The sequence below is a fragment of the Xiphophorus hellerii genome, chromosome 20 (genome assembly GCF_003331165.1).
Source record: "Xiphophorus hellerii strain 12219 chromosome 20, Xiphophorus_hellerii-4.1, whole genome shotgun sequence".
Taxonomy (NCBI): domain Eukaryota; kingdom Metazoa; phylum Chordata; class Actinopteri; order Cyprinodontiformes; family Poeciliidae; genus Xiphophorus; species Xiphophorus hellerii.
In genome coordinates this window covers 27994902-28011244 of record NC_045691.1, presented here as the reverse complement: position 1 = coordinate 28011244, position 16343 = coordinate 27994902, and the positions used below count along the sequence as shown (strand labels likewise).

The 16343-nt window shown below is 38.1% G+C and overlaps 1 protein-coding gene across 11 annotated transcripts in view; it reads right to left on the bottom strand.

Annotated features, from left to right (window-relative positions):
• magi1b (membrane associated guanylate kinase, WW and PDZ domain containing 1b) overlaps window positions 1–16343 on the bottom strand; it is a 146918-nt gene that overhangs the window by 89663 nt on the left and 40912 nt on the right. For all 11 annotated transcript variants that reach the window (XM_032550576.1, XM_032550580.1, XM_032550581.1 and 8 more), the window contains exon 2: window positions 180–296. In XM_032550576.1, the coding sequence (XP_032406467.1) occupies window positions 180–296 (117 nt within the window). The remainder of the gene's footprint in view (window positions 1–179; window positions 297–16343) is intronic.

Below are 16343 nucleotides of genomic sequence, written 5' to 3'. Positions count from 1 at the left end.
TGTCACAAATTCATGCCTGCATGACATTTTTTGGTAAATAAGTTTTAACTCCAAGCATTCTTCAGTCATTCCGTTATGCACTCCTAAGAAATTAGGGTGAATTTGGAACATAAAATACAAATAGATGCTGATGTGGTGGTGATTGTGTAAGAAAAAAAAAAAGAAAGCATCAGACTCACAAGGCACTGCGTGACGGTACAGGTTTTCTCGGATGGTCTGCTGCAGTTCGTGGTCAGGTGATGACTTCTGGAAGCGCTGGCTTAGATAATGCTTCAGGTCCTTATTCAACTTTGTTCCTGTCAAAAATAGTCAAAAATAAACATGTCAGTGCATAAATTCAACTAATGCAACAATAAGCCAAGCAGACAGATATCATGAGGAGAGCCAAAATATTTCAGGTTCTCCACAATTATGTGCTAAATGACCAGAACACTTGGCTCCCACCAAATGAAGTGAACAAGTTGATCCCGCTAAGTTGAAGCGCATCGCTGTGACCTGCACGCTTGCCATCGTCCCACAGAGGGATAACCGCTTGTAAGCCGTTTCTCCTACCAGCTTGGGACGGGCCAAAACTGAAACTGCTAGCAGTAAGGCTAACACCACGACGCAGCCCTCCCACTGCTACGCCATCTGGACCTCAGACACACATTAGGCTACTCAAGGGCAGTGTGACTAGAGAAGGTCCAGGTGTGTGCCTGGTGTGGTTTATTTTTTAATTTTTTTTCTGATCTGAATGAGCTCTGGCAGAGCTTAATGTGCAAACACAGCACAAAAACAATGTGACAACATAACAGCCGAAAACAATGAGGGTGGATGCAGTCAGTCAGACAAAAAAAAAAAAAAAGGCAGCCTGTTTAGCGAAAGAAAGAGGAGGGGGAGCTTCATCTAAATTCACAGCAGCTCATCACTTTCTCCTGTATTTTACTGTGTCCAATTATTTAGTGTACAAATTATTTATCTCCCATCTTTGCGTGGCTGCTGAGAACAATTTTGGTTGTCTGGGGCGCACAACCAGTCGTAAAAAGGCCCTGGATCCTGTTTCCATGGAAACTGTGTGCATATGTGTGAGGGGGTGTGTTTGCGTGTGTGTGGGGGGGTGTATGTGAATGTGTACAAATCCGATGATTGAGATTGTTTGAACAGCACAGAAGAGCATTCTGCACTGGTTGGTATATTGATGGTAAATTTATGTAATAAATGACAACTGAAGCCCAATGAGCCCATTTTATTAATATAAGAACTGCTTTTACTTTTAAAAAAAATTGACTTTAATGGAAATTTTATTTCAGTGACATTGGTGCATTCAAGTGTTTAGCTAAGTCTGCCAACACATAAGATATTAAATTCACTTCTTAATGATGTTTGTGTGTTGAAAGCTTGACTGACGCTCTGTTAATGCATTTAATGAAATTAAACACATATTCATTTGAAAGCAAATCTCTAAAAACAAATTGCAACTAAAAAATGGTTGTTGAGTAAAACCTGTCAATTGTTTTGCCTTTTCACCAGCCGGCTTAAGATTAAAAAATAATTCGTTTTTGATCAGTGAACACACAGACCAAAACGTTCACTCGCAGAATGCTAACTTAGTTATGTTTTTGAGTATCAATTCTCCAGAACTGGAAGGGTACAAATTAGATTTACTTGCATTACAAATTTTCTTTTGTACCTTTATACGTTTTAAAGTGGTTTGTAAAATCTGTAGTCACTTTTGAGTATTTTTCAAGTGGCTCACAACCATTACAGACCAAAAATAGGTAAATAATAAAAAGAAGAAAAATCTCATTGCATACTAACTTACTGTAAAATTGACCAGTACAGGATAATTGCCCGTAGCAGGCGCATGAACGATGCATTAATGGAGAAAATTGCAAGTCACACCATCTACTCTCTGTGAGTTTAAGTTGTCAGGGCAACGCTTAAGGACACAACACCAGAAACAATCAGAACAAGCTGCACCAAAAAAAACTTAAAAATTTTTTTTTTTAAATCAGCAGGTTTAAGCTAGCTTGCAGCTAAATCTCTTCACATTATGTTGCAGAAAAACTAATGACATCACTCTGGCTCCAGAATGCAGGTAAATACTTTATAATCCATATGCTGGATGGCTGAGAGTTAAATCATACTCTCAGAGGTTTTAAGTGTTGGCGTGAACTTGTTTTAATTTGTTTTTGTAAAGTTGTTTTTGTTTTATTCTGGAGTTCACACAAGTGGTTTGAGGCTAATGTTCCCACCTGTGCTTTTAATGCTGCACACAAGAAACGCACTGCTGGTGAAAAAAAAAACTTTTACTCAAAGTACATTTTTGATTCTTGAGTAGATTTATAGCTTTTACCTGTACATTAGTAAAAAAAATACTTTTATTCATTGTCTCCTTACATCCTCTCTTGAAAACACAGATGTTTTTTTTGATGATGGTAGCTCTCCTAGTTGTAATTTTTGCTAATCTATGATGCTGAAGGCAGCTTAAATATCAGTTCAGTAATTGTCTCATCTGTTTCAATCAGCCAAATCCTGTTTTACAGTGACTCCTCTTTCATGGATGCAGTGTCACATCAATATATGCATGTAATTATCATTTATTACATGAACAAGAGAAATTAAATAGCCAAAATGTTGGCTATTTATTTTCTTAAAGCATAGATTTTGAAGAGAAATAGAAAAAAAGGCTCATATACTGTATATCAGTGGCCAAAAGCTTAAAAACCTTTTAATCTAGAGATCAGCCACAAAAATTGGTGATCTCCATTATTTATACATGTGTTTGTCTACCGCTTATACCTTACTGGACTTGGAGAGTTGCTTAAATATCAATATCATTGCTTTGTAAAGATAGTACAATATTTAACAGCAAAGAACCGACACTTTCCACATAGCAAGAGACTTTCCAACTCAAGAAATCCTTGCGATACACAAACAATCCCCCAAAACATAAATATAACAAAACTGACAGGTTTGTATCAAAATCCAAAAATACTCAGCTCAACACATCTTGTTACACAATAATGATTTTAGATACAAATAACTATTCAATATATTTGAAAAATCCATCTCAGCCTACAACATAACCTCAAGGAGACAAAGCATAGGCTTTAATCCGGTTATGGTAGATCTGATCCCTCTTTCATTCACTCTTTATGTATCCTTATCCTGCTAAAGCAACATGACTTTCATTAAAATGAACAGACACCCTTCAAAGTCACGATGGTATGAATAACAAGGTCCTCACGGACTTCTTCACTGATGAAGGAGGGAGAGGTAATTATGGAGGGATGTGCTGATTAAGTAGATAGCAATATCTGCTGCTCCTCTGTGGCCGCACTTCGCCAATAACACATCAGCAACTGGTGTCAATACTTGGTGTTTAATAATAGTTGCTTCTGATTTTAAAAATGCATACTGATCGCTGGCTCGACTGCAGATTGCACCTAAGGATTGCGGAGACGAAAAAAATCAGATAAATAAATAACTGGACCTTTATTTTAGTTATAAACCTCAAGGTCTTGCGTGAAATATCCCTCTGGATTCGCTTCCCTTTATTAAAAAAATGCTTTACCTTTATCACAGATAACAAAACATTTGGTACCTGGGGTTCAAACTAAAATGCTAGAATCTACTAGAGGTGGAAGGTGCAGCCAGCTGAAAAGACGAGACGCTACACAATGCTGGCTTTACAAGAACAAAGGGAGCTTTTAATATCCACGGCTCATAATACTTAGAAGGTGGCGGGATAAATTGCTACTTTAAACCAATTCTCCTTAAGGGTTTCACAATGTCAGGGTTTTCTCTCTGTTAACCCTTTATATTTACGTTGGTCCAACTTGGAGTGGCAGAAGGAAAACATTAAATTACAGCTGCCTTCAGTGTTTGTAATAACTGGAAAGAAGTCCTTTTTCATCACTGTTGAGAAACTTTGATTAATATTTTTTTGTTTTAATTTAACCACACTAAATTTGTTTTTTGAGCTTGAACAGCCTAGTTGGCATCATGCCACAGCATTTCAATCTGATCAGATGAGTCAGTCCATCAATGGATTTTGTAAATCATTTTGCTAAGCTGGGGACTCCTGTGAAGGTTCACTGCTGCTCCAGGTTGTCTCTGTTTGTGGATAATGGCTCTCACTTTTGATTTGCTGCAGTTCCAAAGCCTAAGAAATGGTTTTGGATATAATAAAGTGATAGGTAAACATCGTCTCAACCTTTGTCAAAGAACTTTAGAACTGGCAATGACACGTTTCTTCTTTAGGTCTTTGAGTCTACTTCACGTTGTCAGAGAGGTTATAGTTGAACCGTGACAATAAAAGGACACTGAACAGCTATGTAAAGAAGCAAGTACTTTTTCACAGCACTGTGAGTAAATATTGTTCTATTTTGAATAATTATTATCATAAGGAATTCATAAAAATTCAAGAGATCCATGAAATATTTATTCAGATATCTTATCTTGGGGGAATTAGGACCACAAGATGTTCCTTTGCTATTGCTAAAACTAGCCGTCGCTTTTACCTATCCTAAGTACAATATAAATTTCATAACTCATTCATTCGTGGACTTCAAGAATCTCAGAATTCCCTTCAAGCCAATAGAAAAGGGGTGTTAAAATTATTAGTCAGCTGTTGAAAAATATAAATTCTCTAAACATCTACAGTCTAGCAACAATTTAGATCTGGATCTCAATCCAAACAAGTTAAACTATTTAAAAAACTTCACAGTTTAAAGGCTCTGATATACATGACGAAGCCAAAGCACATATTGAACTCTCCAACTGTGAGATGTCTGGAGTTTTGCTGGTATTTAATTCACAAAAATCTTCAAAGGAACGTACAAATTCCAGATGGGAACGTCTTGACTTCTGATTTTAAAAATTCCCAGTTTGGGAATGTGATTCAAACATGAAACAATAAATCTTCTCAATACCCATGCCCAACAGCTCCGGGCATCTGTCTGGGTCTGCGATGGAGCACGAGTCATTTTCCTGAAATGAAGTGAATCTCAAGCAGGAGGAAGGGTGGGATCTGGAGAACATTTGGCCCCAGTGACCACCCACCCAATATCCCCCTTGAAAAACAGATAATTAGAAAAGACATATCCTTCAAACACAGCCCACCTGGTATAGATTTTCCATAAGCCCGCCGCCCCCAAAACAAGCACGGTTTTGGAAGCGAGACATACAATCCTCGACAGAAGGGAGGTTTACTTGAGAGAAACAGAGAAGCAGGCAGAGTCTGTCACACAGAACGAGAGCATCAGAGGAAGCCAGACTAAACATCAAAAGCGCTTCAGACAGCGAGAAAAAACGGAAAGGCCCCGCTACTTTCCAGGCATCTCCCATTGAGTCCATCCTAGCACCCCTCGACTCTGATCAGCCATCCAAGCCCCTGTTCAGACATCCATAGCCAGACCGGGCACTGGCTGGATCTGCTGGCACCTGACATCTGTGTTCACGCTGGAGAAACATATAAACTTCAATGAAACTTAAGCCAACTGCTCGCAGGGCAATTATAGTAACAATGGGAAGCTTTGACGGCTTTCTGCTGATTTGAAACTGGAGAAAAGGAGTTAAGGGGAATAGACCTTTAACATTCCACCAAGACTTGTTATTACCTACCTTGATATTTAACACCTCTCGCTACAAAAGTGTCTTTGTATGCACTGAATGCTTAGCATGATAGGAAATAGAAGATATTGCTGTAGCTTGTCTGACCTGGACGCTGCTGGGGTTGGACAGGAATAATCCAACACCGGTTACAACAAAATCCAAAGATTCCAAACAGCTCCCTTAAAAACTTTGTTATTTTGTAACAAATACTTATGTATCAATTTTCTTTCTTGCCTCTGGAAAAGAATAAAAACGTAATTGCAATTAATCAAAAAATTTATTTTACAACAAAAACAGAACCAAAAATGTGTTTTCTAGATAGTATAAAAGCTTAAGAGATGCTTTACTTTCAGCTGTGGCATGTATGAAGGGTTTGTTTCATAAAATGCAGCCAGTTTCAAGTCATCCCACTGCATCTCAATGAGATCTTAGTAACTGTAAAACAGTTTTGCCAATTTAAGATAAAAACAAAATGATTATTCAAGTTTCAATTTAAACTCCCTTTAGTAATTTTTCCTAGCAAGGCTAGCAGTCCAAACAGTAATGTTTATGCATGTCCTCTAAAGAAAAAAGAACTTATTTGTATTCGACTGAGCCTTCCTGTTATCTACTAAAAGCACTGCTCTCCCTTACTGTCGCAGGCATGTTTCAAAATGCTGTAGACAACACACTTTCTTTTTAAGGCCAACTCACACACAGGCAGATATCTGGAAATATATATATTCATGAGTTTTGACCTTTCATCCACACAAAACCTCAGTTTAATATCAATAAAAATAATTATTTAGAAAACCTCTGGCCAAAGTGAAGACCTAAGAAAACTCTGAATTTGTGTTTGTGTGTGTACATGGGGAAAAGGAGATTTAGGGTCCCGTGCATTACGGTCTGCGACAAATAAGCTACTTGTTTTGACATGATTCCCAATCGAAATAATCTTGCATTTAGTAGACTTTATATTCTAATACGCTATTTAAAAGTAGTTAAACCTATATATCTGTCTACACAAATAAACTTGTTTTGTTTTGAAGCAATCCGATTTGGTGACATAGCGTTGCGCTACACTGCGCCTATGGGATTGACATGTTTAAAACAGGTATGTGGATGACAACTTTTCTCAAACAGATCCCCTGTGAACAATATATTTCTTTAGAGCAATGTTTTAATAAAGACCAGTGTACTTTGGTACAAATCCAAAATCACTTTGTATGTGCCTGTGATTCTCCTGAGTTTATTTTTGAACAACCCATCAGTGCTAAAAATAGCCAACTTTGATTCTTCTTCTCTCAGAAGCAGCATCCGTGATAACGAGTGAGGTCAAGATTTCAGTCTTTGTGTGGCGTATTCACTGATCAAGTTAATAATTGGCTGATTCCGATCTCTTGACGTGTCTCTAGCTGTGATTGTAGCAGCCGTATTGTGATAGAAATCAGCACACTCGTCTCATCCTTCCTCTCCCTCTCTAACCGCGTGAATATTGCCAGGTATGCACGGCTTCGGAAAAAGGTCTCCACGCAGAGAGGCTGACTGTAACTTCAGTCAGCACACTGGGCAGTGCCAGACACAATCATCCTTTTAACACAAAGCACAGTCTAAGTGACAAAGCAGGGAACACAGTCATATGCCTGGGTGCCAGCCTGTCTTGCACTGAGCCAAGTCAGATTTGGCAGCCGGGCCACATTTGGCTGGGAACTTGGTTTTGTATCGATGTAGAATACACAGTCTGGCATGCAGGGTAACAATTTCTCCCCCCCTTTCTCTTCTCACTTGAATTATCTTTTGAACATCACAGGGCATGTTGCCAGGCACAGGGTATGATTACAAAGAAATCCTTCTTTTAGGGAGCCATTTACAACCCAACTGTTGTTATTCTCAGATGAAAAAGTCAAACTGGAATCGTGTCCCTGCAGCCTGACTGGCACAGAGTTAACTGAAGCTATGTATGCAGGCTGCACAAAGTTACGACTTAAGTAATCATCTAAGTGAGGAGAGCATTCGTGGCTCAAGATAATCAGATAATCAGGGCTAATCAGTATTTAATTGATTCAACCAGCAGCAGCTATGTACAGTTAACATTTCCATCACTGCAGATCAGAGCTTAACCATATGTCATAATGATTAAAGAGGAGGCAGAGAGAGGGCAGAGGGAGGCGATTGTGACCCCTGACAGGGAACAGCTGCAGCTGATCCAGGTACAGGCACCAACTCATCCATCATTCAGGAAATAAAACAGCTCAGTAACAGTTATAATCAAATAAATCAACAAGGGTAGCAAAAGTACATATATCTATGTATTTGATTTACTGAAAGTTTTTTTTTTTGTCTTTTGGTTTTCTTCTGGTAAACCTACTGTAGGAAATATCTCTACCCCACAGGGAATGGATATTCCAAGAGAGGACAGGTCTCAGAGAAAACAACCATGAGCTCAATACTGCCCCCTGTGCTTCTCTGACAAACGTAGTCTGCATCACACCGACTGGCCCGGCCCTGTATCCATAGCAACAGCTGCTAAGCCAGAGCGAACTGAAGGCAGTGATGGGTTGCAGCCAGTCAGCATCCACCGCCCCCGCCTGGATCTTGAAGGCATTACAAAAATAAACAGGACCTCTCTCTGTGAGACGGTGAAAAAGACAAACTTTTTCGCGTTTATGGTATAAATAGCCGAACTCAGTCTAAACAGACTGCAGTCAGACTGATTGGACAGTTTATTGCAAATACACCTCTTTAATTTTCACATTTTATCACGTTACAGCCTTGAATGAATTTCATTGGGGTTTTATGTGACAGAGCAACACATATCGGAGAATAAATGTGAATGAAGTAAGAGATACATGATAGGTGGTTCCCCCAAATGGAGTCTAGCCAGAATGAGATGACTAATTTTAGTAAAATATTGTATGCTAAGTTTATAGTTTATTTGGCAGGTTGAAATAAAAAAAAAAATCGTTTCTTTTTTTTATATGAAAAAAAAAAACTATTACAGAAACTAAAAATTAAAACAAATATTTTTTTTTATAAAACTGTCTTTTTTTTCTTTTCAATTACAATTAAAAAAAAAAAAAACTCAAAGTTTGAAAACCACAGTTTCAGAGGAATACATATACGAGTGTTAAAATGATTAAGTCACGAGTTTAGACCTAAATCCAATCTATAATCTGTGGTAACCCCTGAAATATTACGTTCACAGTCACAGACACTCTCCATCGATTCTTTGCAAAACAGAATGGGCAAAAACGTTTCTCTAGATGCACAATTCTGGCTAATATACTGTTCGGTTTAAAGCACCGTGTTTCCAGCAATTCTTCAAAAACAAATGGGTATAATGTGGGGAATCAATGTACCAGTAACTGATTAGGAGGTTGCAAAAGTGTGCTTAAAAACAATGACAAAAACACTGAATACATTACAAAGCTTAGTCTGCACCACTAATAACTGCATACATAATGAAGTGGAATCAAATCTCTAATCAAGTTTGTTTGTGGGACAGAGAAAGCAGCTTCATAACTTAACAATGTACATGACTATTCCTGCTGCGTGTGAAGGAAAACCAACACTGATCTGACATTGTTGAAAACTGAAGCGAGGCATTGCAGCTTTTCATTCAAGGGTTTTATGAGTAAGTGGGGTTCCAAGTCTCAGGATTGCGAGCTTTCAGATGCTGATCTAACGTGTAAGCATATCATCTCACGCAGCGACAGAAATGCGTGTTCTGGTGATAAAATCTATTCTGAGTGTTTTTCCCGAGTGAAATTCCTGTTCTGGCGATGAACACCAGGCTTCCCTGATCATATAATCAGCTGGGCAGAGTCAGATATGAGATTGTCTCAGAAAAGGGTTTACGAGTCGTCATCCCAAAGGCGACCGAAATGCAAGAACTTTCATCCCCTGGTTATTGTGCTGCTCTAAAGCCTGGAGAATCGCTGAAATTTGCACCGCAGCGGGGAGCATCACTGTGCTACGTTTCAGTTTGCAATCAAATAACATCTCTACCTGTGGGGAATCACAAGAGTCCAAGCTGCTAGAAAAAATGTAGAGAAACAAGTTTCGCTATTGGTCGGCATCCATTTATTTAGTCACAACTGTTAGTGAGGATTCATTTAAGCTTCTTTTGTTAACTTATGCTAAAACATTTATTCCCTTTCAAAGAGATGGGAGATTACAACTTAATTTCACTAACACTGCCTGAATATTCTTGTTTTACGTCTTAAGAGGCAAAGTCCTTAAGATGTAAAACAATAAAGCAAAAACAATAAAGAATCATGAGTGAAAACCCACCTACAACGTCATGAAGTCATGAAGGCACCATCATTTTAATAATAACACTCTTCCGTGTGGAAGATATCGATGACTCAAGTTACGTTAGCTATTGTCAGAGAGGAGTTTGTAACTGAACTCAGTGATGTCAAGATACTTACAGTTAAGGAGAAGATTTTTCAAGACTTTCCTACAGTTCATTTAGGTGAGCAGATAACAGGAAGGCTTAGCAGAGTACAGCAAAGTGATTCTGTTTGCTTTTTTTGAGCACTCAGCCGCTAACTGTTTTAACTTGACTGGTAATGGAGCCCGAACTAATTCTCAATAGAATTGAGAATGGACTGGGAGCAATGGACCTTACCACAGGGGCCGCTTTTCATTGGCTGATGCCCATTCTACGTGGTCACGCGCGTGGCCGTCTCACAAACAGACGCTTCCCGTTAGCTAAGTACTGTACATCATAATGGCAGTACTGATACAACTTCTACACCTTCATGTTTGTGAGTATACGTCATTCACAACAAACATCAAATAGAACAAATATATTTCATAAAATTTTAACAAACAAATGGCTTCTACCGTGGTAATTATGTGAAATTAAGTTAATTATATCCCAACTTCAGAAGATTTGCCTTTACCTTTACAGAGCTCTTTGGTTCCTGCTATCAGTCTGTAGCTTCTCATATTGACGTCATCAAACCAAATGTCAGATCTACCATAACTGACTGACACCTGCTGGCCTCAGGTTTCCAACCAGCTTGGGACTGAGAAACCAGTAACCTCCTCCCAGATGATGACATGAACTTGTTAGTTCCTCTGTCCATTGTAGTAGCTGATATATTGTGAAAATCCAGTAGAAATGATGCACTAATCGAGTCATGTTTACATAGAAAAATGCGCCGCGAGGCTTTGCTTGTGAGACTTGCGGTCACGTGGGTCGGTTGTGGGCGGAGCTTGATAAGGTCCATAAAATATCACACCGCATGTCCAACTCTTCAAAATCTGTATCTGCAAATTAAAAGTTTTACAAAAACATGGTATCTGAATTTGGTCCAAAACTTTGTACTGGTGCCTCCCTGGTGCTAATCTTCAAATGTTCCAATAATTAACTTGAGACACCATGCAGAGATTTGTTAGTGGAGTTGTAAACTTTAATTAAATTACTGTAAAACACTTCCAGACACCCACATAAACTGATCATCACACTATCTTAAGTGTTATAAATAAAGGTTGTTGTTTTTTTTCCTGTAATTAGGACCAAAACGTATCAGACAATAACAGAGTGAGAATTCATAACTTCCATATTTTTTCATTTTTAATCATGTCTCTGCTGTTACGTCCCAGGGAGCCCCTGGGCTTGTTTACTATGCGTCACATTGCTTCCATTGATTGCAGTTCTCCACACAAGCACATCCGGCGGCTTTATTTCTGCATGCAGGGCAGCAGAAAGGCACCAATGAAGGTGAGACTTTCCATTCTGCAATCTAACTGGCAGCACACACATATGACTTTTTATGCATCTGGCCACATCGCTCTGTGGAGTTGGCATTAGTAAAGACCATTATCCCCCTCTACACAAAATGGGATTGAGTCTGAAATGACAAACCACCAGCATCTCCTAGTTAAGTACTTAAGTCACCACAAACAACAATACACGTGAATACTCCTTGTAGGTGCAGAAAAGTACCATTACTCTTATCCTTTTAATATTCTGGTGACCAAACACCCACACAGTTCAAGATCTGGTCCACTTTCCCTAAAGCCAGAGCTGGCTCAGCTAATAATGGGATTATTTGACTATTGGACGGCTAAGCCACTGGGATACAAGTGCTGTGGAGGTAATTACATCTCCAATCTGGATCGTGCTCATTGACAGGTGGCTATTTAAGACCAATATGAGCGTTTGTCTCTTGTAGTGAGACATCTGACTGGCTGTCCAATTCAAAAGAGATGCTGAGATAGCAATAGACAGTCCAAGGACCTCTTCATGCGTATTTCATCTGTCACGTTAGAAAGTGGTCTTTACTAATAACTGTCTATGTCCATGTTTAATCTAACTACCCAGTTTAAAAATATACAGTTGTAAAATATTTTCTGTTTTTTGCTTTTAATTTGACTTAAAGGCTTGTAAAAGATGTAAATAGACTTACTTTGACCACACTGTAAGCACAGAACCAGAGTTTAGTGCATTACCTAAGAACAGATCATCTTCTTAATCAGAGTCTCAAAATAAACCAAATTATAATAGAAGTATTACACATGTTTGGTGGCTGATGGAAATTCAACTTTGATTCGCATTTTACATGTTTACTAAAAGTTAGGGTTGATATGATCTAAAATTTTGACTAAAGATATTCAGCAGTAATTACTGCAATAATGGTAAAAGTGAGGTTAAAAACAATTGGCTGCAGTAATTGTACAGATAAGCAGGAAAGGAAGAATCCTGGAATATTTTAAGTTTTTTTGGTTCCCAACTTTTGATTGTTTTTAATCACAATAAAATGCAGCACTAACATAACCTTATGTCATCCTTGAATTAATTACGTTTGTCAGCTATAATGTGTTTTGTAAGAGAGTAAAAGCTGAAATCTTTTTTAGTTCAGTTTTATATCTGCAAATACAGTTGATTCGGAAAGACAAGTCTGTAGCCGTTTTTATTTTTTCTCAACATAAATAGATTCATTTAGTAAATACTATTTAGAAAAATGCATGTAATGTTTTCAACAAGTCCAATTTGGACAAAACTCTGTGACTGGGAATCGGAAATAAAATCTCCGATTGCTGCATATCAATTCATTGTCTGGAAAAATCACAACTAATCGACAAAAAATAAACTCAAGAAAAAAATTGGGAAAGAAAGAAAGCAAATCTACTAAAAACACAAATTCTTGATAATAATCGTGCACACACCAACAGCAATATAGAGCAAACGGATGACTAAGATGAGCATTTCCAAGTTTATATGGTCTTTACAGTAGTGAGATCTATTACTGTAATATGGTGCAGGCTCTCTTCCCCAGTTTCATTTCACAGCAAGACAAACAGGCAACTGCTGGGGTATAATCAAAGGCAGAGTGCTAAGTCACTCCAGCACCACAGAGGGTAAACACAACACTGACAGACCAACCACTGGCCATCGCGGAGGTGGGAGAGGGGGAATCAGAGGGGAACAACAAACCGCTGCAGGGGGCACGGAGTAGGACACAATAAATCACAAGAGGAAAAACAAAATAAGTCCAAAGAGAAAAAATTAAACCATAAAGCGTGAATGAAGAACTCAAGACAACAAATTAATGAGACGCAGAAGCATTTTCATATTCAAGTCAGACCCCTGACTGAGACGCGTCCTTCCTGCCCGTCTACATTTGTACAAGCGCCAGTCGAGACTCTGTCTTCATCACAGACTTCCTGACTTCTAATTAGCCACATGAGGCGGTGTTAGTTATTCTGTGTGATTATGCAGGGTCTGCCCCAGTCTGACTCACCTCCACACCCAGAGTGAGCTCATTAACTCAGCCACCAGGGGGCACATGTAATTCAGGATCATCAAGTGTGAGCTGTCTCTATGTACACAATGCTGTGTGCCAGCAGGGAGTGACAGAAGTTGATAACGCATTATGTGCAGGTCTTGGTGCTATAGTGAGTGACATGCAAAAGTATTCACATTCTTTTAACCTTTTTAGATTTTGTCACATTACAGCATGGTTTTTAAGTGGAAAGAAAAGACTGGATTATCAAAACCAAAATAAATCAATAAATTTTAAAAAATCAATACTTACTGAAACTGCCTTTAAATGATCCAGCTAATCACAAGCTGTTAGTTCAGTTAGTTGGATTGATCTGTAAAGATCAGTTTTCAAATCTGAGTCTCAACTCGATTTAGGTCTGAACTTTGACTGGGTCATTTTACACATGAATATGTTTAGATCTAAAACTGCTTGTTCATAGCTGTGTGCTAGGGGCCTATGCCTCAATCTCAGGTGTTTTTTTACAGCCTCCAACAGCTTTTCTTCCAGAATTGTCAGGTACTTAGCTTGTCAACCTTCTCAACTCTGCCCCGCTTACCTGTCCTGCTGAGAAAAGTTATAAAAAAAATTTAAAAAGACATTCTCAAAGCATGATACTGCCACCACCACGTTTTGGGTAGTGTGCTTCTTTTTGCATAGCACTGTGCATGCGGTCCAAAAGGTTCCGTTTCACTCATCTTTTCAGAATATGTTAGCATTGTCTGATTATTGCTGTCCTTTTAAAAAGGTCAGTTTAGATATTTGATTAGTTTCGGTTAATTTCACTTCCACACCCAGAGCAAATAAATAGGGGTGCGTAATACAGGATTCTACCGCGATAACAATAAAAGTGGCAATAAAAACTATTTATCACCAGTGATGTCAGTAACGCGTTACTGACGTCGGACCACTTTTTTCAGTAACGAGTAATCTAACGCGTTGCTATTTCATATCCAGTAGTCAGACTACAGTTACTTATCAAAATCATTTTTGCGTTACTGTGCGTTACTATTTTCTTTTGGAATTAAATTTTATTTCCTCTACGCGTCTTGTCGAGTGATCGCCGGGGAGGGGGGGGGTTAAAATCCTTCTTAAGAGTTTTCCAGACAATAGTGGACACACAAACACATGCACAAATCACTAACGTTTTTGTTTTTTTTGTACTGTAACTATTAAAAATTCTCCCCTTCAGTTCAACCTTATAAGTGGAGACACATTGCTGTTGTTACCATTATAAAATAGCTTACAATCAAGTATTGGCAAAGATCAATGTAGTTTTCACAGCGTTGTTGTTAGCAGCTGCTGAAAGTAACAAAAAGTTACTTTTAATGTAACTTAGTTACTTTCCCAATCAAGTAGTCAGTAATCTAACTGAGTTACTTTTTCAAGGAGTAATCAGTAATCCGATTAAAGTTACTTTTTCAAAGTAACTATGCCATCACTGTTTATCACATATTTTTTACATTACTATACGACTGCGACTGCAAGTACCATTATTCATGAGGCAACCAACTCAAACACTGCTTTTGAATAACAAATACTTGAAATAAGCTTCTTCAGCATTCCACTTCCTTAAAGAAATATGACCTACGTCACTACATTTCCCACAGAGACTTCATGTAATCATATTTTTGAATGTCTGATATTTATTGATGCTCTCGTGGCGAAAAATAGTGAAAATATTAAAACAACATTTTAGTCAGTTTTTGTTTTATCATCAACTGAAATTTATAGAAATATCATAACATCACGACCTTCCCAACTACTTATTTTCTTCTCCCTCTCATAATTTCCTGGTATCCAATCAGCTACCAGCAATTTAACAACATCTACTGCCGACCAACAGGTTTAGTCAGATCATCCATCCATCCAGAAGAGGGCATGACTGATCCACTTTATCCCACTGTCACATTGTTGGCTTGACATGCTTCGAAGATGTTGTTTAACTGCACACATAAATACACAGATCTTTGCCTGAGCAGATGAGCACATTAGACACATGCACACAAAAAGGTTTGTGAAATGCAGCACATCTGCTCACCCATCTAAATTTAGATACAAGATGAAAGCATGTACCGGTACTCATGTGTATGCAAGAAAATGTACAACAAAAAATTGAGAGGAAACACATTTGAATTGAAATGGATCAAAAATCATGATGATCGTCACTTTATCCCAGTTCTAAAAATGTACAAAATGCTCACACGGTGACAGAAATCCATTTTGTTTGTTAATACAACAAAAAAAGAAGAAAAGTTTATATAATTATATGGTACAACTTTTAAATTTTGTGGCAGTCACTGCTAGTTATTCTTGTTTGTGGGTCAGGATCAGGTAAAGCTCATTCAGGCCCGCATCCCCTAATATCTGACTCTGGCCACGCATCTGGAAAGAGGCTTCCACACAACCAGCAGGAGTAGTCCAGTAGGAATGATCCATTTGGTGTAATCATGCATTTATTTGAGTAAAACCATACTGCAGGTGTCTCACAAACTATTAGAAATCAAGATGACTCAAACTACATTGACGTTAAATAAACTCAATAAGGCCCACTCTTCAAATATAGAAAGGTTGGTGTGAAATTTGTTACAAATATTTCACCTGAGCCCCAATTTGAAGAAATAAGAAACTCGAGGGTTCCTGCAGGTACAATAGTCTGCATCACTCTTTTGAGATGGGAATTTCTCAAAGGAAAATATCACAATGTCAAAAGTGACTAAGATCGAGCAATACTGATGTAAATTACTGATATATCGTGCATCTTAGCCTGTCACAGTAACACATTTTTCTAGATAATAAATTGCCCCACAAGTTATTGTGATAAGCGATAATATTGTTGCTTTGAGACCATTTTAAAGTTATGTACTGGTAATGGCACAATAATGCATGAACACATTCTTAAAGAAACTTTAAATTCTAACAAACATTTAACAATGGAGCTGGAAGATCTTTTAAATATCCAAAATAAATAAACAAAACAGCGGAAAA